The 9,394-nt window shown below is 30.5% G+C and overlaps 1 protein-coding gene across 1 annotated transcript; it reads left to right on the forward strand.

The window, feature by feature from the left end:
* Positions 1-420: 420 nt before the first annotated feature.
* LOC132738603 (uncharacterized) lies at positions 421-1,963 on the forward strand. Its single transcript, XM_060726144.1, has 3 exons — positions 421-603; positions 1,066-1,233; positions 1,539-1,963. The coding sequence occupies exons 1-3, from the start codon at positions 436-438 to the stop codon at positions 1,587-1,589; spliced, it is 387 nt and encodes a 128-aa protein (XP_060582127.1). The 5' UTR covers positions 421-435; the 3' UTR covers positions 1,590-1,963.
* The last annotated feature ends 7,431 nt before the right edge of the window (positions 1,964-9,394 follow it).

The raw sequence follows: 9,394 nt of genomic DNA on the forward strand, positions 1-9,394 counted from the left end.
AGGAAATATTGATAAAAAGAAATCAAGGTCAAAAAATAAAAAGGGTTCACCAATTTTCAAGAGAATGCGCAGCTTTAATAAGAATGTAAATGAATGAAGAAGTGTTTATATTATTTCTCATTTACCTTTGAAGCGTTTAGTTCTATGACAGATTTTAGAACTTTCTTACGGCGACATGAATGAGATGTTTTAATTCAAACTAAAGCTTACACGTACACTGGTTTCTCAGTAAGCGTTTGTGACCACATTGTTAAACGTTTCATTAAACCTAGACCACATTAATTTAATTTCTTATTAAAGGGTGATCTAGACCACATTGATTAATTTTCCATTAAAAGGGCGACCCTATACTTATTTTCTTAAAAACACATTGTTCGATTCACTCAACAATAATTGATTATGTATGTTAAAGAATACACATTTTAATTTTAGTCCATGGGGGTTGGTCAACTTGGTCTGCCTGAGAAGAATGTTCTTCAACATGCGATATTGGGATTCAGAGGCGTGACCGTTCATGCTCCAGTCCTTACCCTTCTCGGTTTGGAGACCATTGTTTCGGGGATTCTCGTGATGACAGAATATGTTTTCAACAACCGTGTGCAAGTACGTATTATTTTGTATATTTTGTACCTTAGTAAGATTAACTATATGAACAAGTGATTATAGACTAGCTATTGCTAGCTTTTTAAAATAAGACAGAAATAGAATATAACAGCTAATATTTAATAAAAACAAAATATTCCGGAAATCATATAGTAAACTTTTGCGTTTAAACAGATCAAAATATGTTATATTTCTTCGTTTTCTTCTCGTTTGCAAATTAAGACGTGTCTAAAAATAAAACGGAAAATGTTTAAATACAGCAATACTATTATAAAGCAGTTCTGAACGATTAACTGTTTCAATATCCATAATAATTACATTTGAGTAAGATATACATTAGTCTTTATGTCTAGGCATTTTTGAAATAGTTGTTATTATATCTGATATTCAATTTCTTATTTGGTAAAATGATGAATTTTCATATAAATGTATAATTTATATCACACTACCACTAACAATAAGATGGGGGATGGACAAGCTGGGACAGCTGGTCTGTGTGTAGTGTTACATGTGGAGGAGGAATTATGTCAAGGTCAAGGTCATGCACAAATCCAAGACCATCTATACTTGGACATTACTGCATTGGAGATCAAAGACAAACAGAACAATGTGGAAACAAAATATGTCAAGGCATGTTCAAAAGGTTTATTGATTTAATAAAGAAGGTTTACATTCAATAGTTTTTAACAATTATCTAAAAAGTAATGATCGGACTGTATTATGATAGTCACATTTATAGAATCAATTTGTACAAACGCTAATAAAAATTAAATAATTAGCCGCAAAAATACCATGCAAACTCGTTTACAAAACTCAAATAATGTTTGAAAACTGCTAAAATGCTGATATGTTATAAATATGAATTGACCGTCACATTTATCCCAATTATCTTTACATTTGTTTAGTAACTATGTAATAACAATTTTGTTTTTCAGATCATATGTCCGCTTTTTCTGTTGAGAGACCATTCAACTATAGTAGAATAAATGGTACGGACAAACTTACTTTCTCCAAATCTATATTCCAACAGGGACACGACTTTGATAAGTCAACTGGCACGTTTACGTGCTCAATTCCCGGAACCTATCATTTCTCCGTTACACTTGTAAAAAAAAGATCTAGTTCAAGAGTAGACCAGGTGGTTTGCAATCTTTACAAAGGAACATCAGCTTTGATAAATATACAAGTCGACCCAACCGATGACGATAGTGACAAAGGAAGCAGTTCTATTTCTGAATCTATTGTTCTTCATTTGGACAAAGGAGATCAGGTGTACCTTTCACACTGTACAAATCCAACGTCTTCAATGGAATATTGGTCCTCCTTCAACGGATTTTTACTTTATCCCACAAACTAATCGTCATATATTATTTTTGTAGAATTATATCAAGACATGATGCTTAGGTCTAGTTTGTTTTCAATTTTATTTGTTCTTTTACGATCATATCATCAAATGCATTTTAATTTCTGATTGAAAATTATTTCATTCAAACTTCATTTAAGAAATATACATTGCATGTGTTGTTCTATTTGTGTTAATAATTTTCGCTCTACTAATTAATAGCAAAGTAGATAAATTGTAAAAAAATATTTTTACCCATGAAATATGGTGCTACATTCAAATATATTGCATATTTTTGCAACACAAATATGAAAAGAAAAACATGAAAAATGGTCGAGTTATCAAGCCGAAGTTATTCATATCATTTTCACAAAACATAAAATAATATACCTAGATAGATTTCTTCACATCATTTTTATAAAAATATTTGGACTCGGAAGCATTAATCACAACAAAATAACATGAACATTGCAGACTAAGTTTGATAGAGTCTTTACACAAGGAATAATGAAACAGTGCAATATCCCTCATGCCCCCTAGCACCAGCTTGAGCGTTACTCAATTTTCAACACATAAAAATGTTGGAATCAATAATTTCGAAGGACCAGAAAAATATAAAAACACTAAAATGAAGTATGTCGCAATTTTTTACGGCTGCCACACAGCACTTGCCATCATCTGTTGTGAAGTTTGACATGAGGTCGCTAAAGTCATCAGGGCGAAATTAAATGTAGCAAAACAAGCTTTAGCAGAATGGAAAGGATATAGTGACAAGTTCAACTGATAAAATTCATTTAAAGTTTTCAAGCAAAGAAAAAACAACAACATTTAAATAAATGAGTAAAATGATTACATCTGATTCTGTTCCCACATTAGAACAATTAAATATTCATCTTACTGAACTTCCTGAAAGCAGAAAATGTTATAACTTTTGTGGGACAGTTAATGCTGGAATACAAATAACTGCAGGTATTATTGATTGCTAGGTTGCATTAGCACTAACCTCTGCTGCTCTGATATTTATAGCAATTTCAGAAGCAATATCAGTAATTACTTTTTAATAAATAAACTCGAAATTGAAGATCAGAACGCTATTTTACAATTATATAACTAAAAAAATAAGTATAAACAGCAAAAACACAACTTAGAAATCTAAATAATTCCATCAAAAAGACACCATTTTTTAAGTAATGATTCAGAATCCAGAACTGATAGTGAAGAAAATTTGAAAGACAAGTCAATTTCTAAACAGAAGAGTCTAAGGGATAATCATAAAGTGCTTGTTACAAAACTTATATATTGTAATGAGATCTTCTGACAAAACTAGAGATATAAGCTACGTTATCCACGTTCGCAATGCAATTACGTTATGAATATCTCTTGGTTAAAGGTAAATTAAAGATAACTGTTGATCCAAAAACAAATGTTTGAGAATTTTGTAAAAAAGACTAGTATGTATGACATTAAAGCACATATATTAATCGAATTGCAGATCATTTACCGAGATTTGTAACTGAATAGGTTTAAGCAGTTAATCAAAGAATTTGATTAAGAGAGTAGAAGGTTGATAAGTCAGCTTTAAATTTTGTCAACTAATAATGAAGTTTTGTTTCTTAAGAAGTCTTTAATTGTATAATGCTTTCAGAAAATCAGCTTGAAGGTCTTTGACTGGACTAAAAGAAATCCAGGAAAAATGCTTATGCTTTTAATTTACGTAGAAACCTAAGGATTCAAAGGGAAACCTTTAATATTGTTTTGTTTATATTTTAGATGTCGTAGTTTACCTACTTCAACTGAAACCATGTAATTGTAAGCTCTGTTTCTCTACAGGTCTTTTCAATATATCAGGAATTATATCAGTGGAGTTAGATATATTCCTTTATTGAGCATATCTCTTAAGGTTGTTGCTACATAGTTGAGCAGAGGAAACGTTTCACTCCTGATATCATGGTCAATATTTATTCTTCTATAGGATTTCTAGTATTGTTGATATTCTGGTGTTTATTTCTTATCGCCTTCTTCTTAATAGGTAGAAAATCCAATCTTCTCCTGACTTGTTTGAAGGACTTATCTGATCCTTGATTTTTACTTATAAATGATGAAAGTCTTGTTTGAGATACTTTTAGATTATTAGTTCCTATGGAATAAACTAAAACTTTGAAGCTGGTAAAAAAAATTTTTTACCCTTTATGTCCAAGAAAGAATGCAACGATGTAGTTTCTTTCCATTTTCATGCAATTGAAATAATCTGAAATAGAGATCAAGTCATGAGAAAATCATAAGAAAAGAAAATAGAAAGATTCGAGTACACGATACTAAACATATTTGAGACCTCCATCAAATAATGGCTTAACATATGTGTTCTGTGAACAAATAGAAATATTCGAGAACATGAAGTAACAAAAACTAAACATATATGATATATCAATCAAATAACGTCATAACATATGTGTTCTGTGTTCAGTCTAAAGTATTTTGGTTAGTTAATAGGAATTTGATAGTCTAGAGGAATATCTATGTTAGTTTCGATCTTTATTGTACAATTCAATCCCATTACATTTTGCACAGACAGCAGTTCCAGTGGTAAAAATAAGTATATATAACCGGTATATTCTTTTAAATACTGAAATAATTATTTTTATCGTTATTATTAATTTGATTATTTTGTAGTAATATTTTTGTTCTTTATATTACATGTAATTATACATTTAACCATCATTTGATTCAAGAACGATGCAATGATAGAACTACGGCACAGTAAATACATAGAGGATATTTGTTTAGTTCAGTGTAAGATCGGAATATATTTCACCGAGTGAGCACCAAAAGAAATAGTTCACGAGTGGCGCAGCCACGAGTGAAATATGAACTTTTGGTGTTCACAAGGTGAAATATATTTCAATCTTACACTAAAGTAAACACATTTCCTTTTTATTACATGCAAAGAAGGTTTTAAAAAGACATTTAACCTAATACTGAATAAAAAGCGCGCCAAATAATAATACAACGTGACGTCATTTACGACGTCACGTCATTAAGTTGGTACCCAGTACTGTGTACGCTGGTATTTCACTGAATCAACGTAAGGGGCTTAAATTCAAAACAGTGAAATTATCAAAGTGGTAATTTCACTGTTTCAAACAGTGAAATTACCAGTTTTATATCACTGATATATTTCTATAAACCACCGAAAAGCATGTAATAAATTTTATTATATACTTATAAATGAAATATTTAGAAATATTGATGAAATAAAATGCGTATTTTCATTTTCCGTATTTTCACTGTAAAAATTTATTTTTCACTGCAGTGAAACATATTTTCCGTATTTTCACTGGTGTCTTGCCGGACTACTTTCTTTTAAATTCTACCAGTACACAAAATTTAAGGGAAAATTTTTCAAATTTTATCGCAAAAAAAGAGAAAAATGTACATAATAAACAGAAAATTCAAGTTTTTTCTATAAATACATGATTTATTTTCATCTTGTGGCATGAAAATTACCATATTTCACTCGTGGCTACCGCCACTCATGAAATATTTATTTTCATACCACTCGATGAAAATAAATCATGTATTTATAGAAAAAACTTGAATATCCTCTATATATCAATCATACCTCTTTTGTTATTTACATATAGCTTGTCCTGTTCATTGTCAGGTAGAAGATCTTGGTAAAAATAAGGGGACAGTTTTTGATATGTGGATATATATGGGCATTTTTATCAGTTTAATCTAAAGTTGAAGGAAGTCCACACAAACTCTTAAACGTCGATGATGAATTACTCGGCATTGAAAGTATGTATGAAAAATGAAGAGATAGAAAATTATAAAGCAGGATTGAATTAAAGTAAATATATCATTTATATCCGCAGCGAAGTAATATGCGTTGTCGAAAAAGTAAGAAAAATTTGCGCTAAGAAATTGGGAAAACGTGCGTGCAAAATAACAAGTATATTTGATTTTAAAAATTATATTGTAAGATGAATTAGCAAATAGGGCTGCTAAGAGATTATTTTTCAACCCCGATTTCATGGAATGTCTCTTTTCAAGATCGTTTTTGGGAATGACTATGTGCGTATTACAATCTGTATTGAATGCAGCTCATGTGTTTTGTCAAAAATTATTATACATGTATCAGTACAATATTACGCACGTAATGTTTTATTTGTTTTGTTTTTCTTTCGTCCCCGTTAGTTACAGGAGATATACGCTGAGACAACAGTGCCATATTAAATCAACATATTTTCTACACACTTGATGCTCCATTCACGAAATCGACGGTCTCTCGCATAAAAAAATACTCAATCTCATATATCGTTGTATTATTAAGAAATGATTTAAGATAATTAACACAAATTTTATTACCAGGAATGGTGCACACGATGGCGTCCTCATCAAATTGTATTTCAACTTATCTTGACATTGGCAAATCTATCTGTACAAGCTAGTTTATATGAATGTCTTTATATTGGTATGTTTAAATTCGGCCCTAAAATATTTGCGTTATTAAGAAATATATCTTTACCATTGATTGATGATGATTGCTGACTTTCTTTCGCTTTTGGGAGTATATATTAAGCCATTGACCACGATGGTGTTTGATTTCGAAGAGTCACGAAAGATCGCAAGAAATATCGATAGTTTATTTCTTTAAAACCTTCTATATACAAGAAAGGAACATAAATTATAATAATATTATGCTGATTACATTCAAACCGAACTTTGATAGGATAAGAGACTTGTTGCACTATTTATACGTGCGGTAACATCTGCAGTAACACGAGGACTTAAATGACCCTCGCCATTTGGGATCGGGCTCGGTAGTCTTCCACTGTTACAAAACGTTCAGTAAGTAAATATTTCGATGATTCGTTCATCAGTTGCAAAATAACAATCAATGATGGCCCATTACTTCACAATCGAGTCTGTTGAACAAGGCGACAGCTGATTCTCCCAAAGATCAACTGATAGTCAAATCCGTTTGATTATTAAGTGATGATGTCCTAGTAATAACCAATAATTGATTGTTTTATACAACACTGGATTTCTTTATAGTATAGCCTTAGGTGACGTTAAAGAGAAACAAAGAGAAATAACATATGACCACATCACTTTGCGGACTGCGTATGATACAAAAACTAGTCATTATGTGCATACTAGCCACGCGGATTAAGTTAAATGTTTAGATGTCAATTTTGATTATTGATACGTTAGGTAAAGTTAAGGTAAATATCAAATCCTGTTGTAGAAGATAGACCAAATAATGTCAAATGAGGTGTTACATTACTTGTCTTTGGTGAACATTTTCTTCTATCACTCTTCGTGGAATGCTATTTTTATATAATGTCAGTTAAGAACATCGTCTGTATCAAATGAGATTATAATGTGAAACATTTTAAAGACAATTTTTCCTATTAAGAATGCGATTAGATTATAAAAACAGTTGGCCTGTTACAATTTTGGTCAAACAAAGCCTTATTATTGCCAAACTAAAACCTATGCTCTAATGATATAATAAAGAGAATATGTTTTCATTTGTTTTCATTTTCCCATTATGGATTGTTCTTCTCCATTAATAAATCTCTCTGTATAGCATTGTTGTTTCTTATTGTGTTTTTTTTTCTTTTTTGTTTGTTTTATTTTGTATATGTACATTTGAAGTCTTCACCACTGCGGTTCATAAACTTTTTACAACATAAATATGTTTTTTTTCAATGTTAAAAAAGGGCTGAATTGATCAATGTTAACAGGAATTTACGATACCCGAATTGAGCAAGACACGTCATTTGTCTGTTATCATACAATTAGAGTCTTACTTCCGGACATCCATTATTGTATTGACTTTCTTTTGCCAAACTATAATTTGTCATGAAATTCGACTAACAAGAATGTACTTCATAATTTTAAATGCAGGTTAATGTACACTACAAAATTATATTAATGTACACTTAACTTTTCTGTGATAGTTTTCAACTGAATTTAGTTTTTTTATTTGACATTTAATTCGTTTCCTTTAATCATGTCTTTAGGATTGTTGTCGCAAAATTTCCACTGTGTGCATGTTGCAGTTCTTTGAAAGTTAAGTGTTATTTTTCTCGCTAAGGGCATATGTCGTCCATTTAAAAGGGTCAGAGAAGGAGTAATACATTTTTATATATACACTGTTCATATTTATACCATTATAAACATGTATATTTAAGTGTTCAATAACTTTAATAACACACAAAAATTAGCACAAGTTCCTCATTTTATAAATTTTCAATACTTCACAGTATTAAGATCTATTTCAACAAAATTCTCGTACTTCTAATTTCTTGACATGCTCTAAGAAATTGATTTATTCAAATTAATCAACCAATTTCCTACAAGTGCATTAGATTTGCAAGAACAACATATTTCAAAGAAACAAATGGCCATAGCAACTGTCAACGTAAAAACATTAAACTTCAAAATAACTTTTCATTTATATTGCTTGAAACAAATATCTATAATCAAGACTTGGAACAAAGTTCTCGTTTAGCTTTTGTATCTTCTGTTCATAACTTTTTTGTTTTGTTTCATTTGTACTGTAGGTGAACTTTAAGAAAACGTATACGCTATGTTCTATTAAAAATTTAGAATGTTGGATAATTCATATTTCTGTGATGAGTAGCAATGTGCATGTCCTTAAATTTAAAATAAATACATATAATATTATTCTGATGTGTCATAGATGGCCACGCTTACGATCCCATTCTAAAATTATATAATGATGATGCGAGTGTGCAATGTTTACCAATCAATGTAAACCAAGACATGTACATCCAGTCCCTTCGACAAGAGAGACTTTAATATATTTCCTTTGTTCAAACATAACAGAAATACCTTAAGTATACTTGTTATCGCCCTTAAACATAATAATTATATTATGACATATTATGTATTTACAAGTGATTTTGGGACAAGTAGTTAGTTTTGTCCCGCACATATCATTCAAGCATTAGATATCGGACCAAACTATTTTGAAATTATTTTATATCAGGCACGTTATAATCATAGTTATATTACCCCTTTACTCGTATGTGTGTTTAAAATGTGTATATATTTACTGAAACAGCATGGAAACACGCCGCATGCCATCGTCAATTCCACGATACATTTCTGTCTTTTTTTAAATTATCTTAACAATACTTATATAAAGGTACTTACCGTCACCTTAGTGCAGTAACATGGTACATCCTATTGAACTGTGATAGGAGTGAGCTCGTTACTACTCTAATATGACCATAGGGCATCGCTAGAAACTTCTTACGTAATGAAGAAATGTAGCAGATCGAGACTTAAGTTTGAGTGATTTAATTCTTCAGTTATTGTCACTTACTACTATTATTATCTTTAAGGAAATATTGCTATATAATTATTGAGTAATAACTTTCAAGACACACTATAGTTGCTGTGTGAATGACA

The sequence above is a fragment of the Ruditapes philippinarum genome, unplaced genomic scaffold, assembly GCF_026571515.1.
Source record: "Ruditapes philippinarum isolate M1 unplaced genomic scaffold, ASM2657151v2 ctg188_1_1_1_1, whole genome shotgun sequence".
Classification (NCBI taxonomy): Eukaryota; Metazoa; Mollusca; class Bivalvia; order Venerida; family Veneridae; genus Ruditapes; species Ruditapes philippinarum.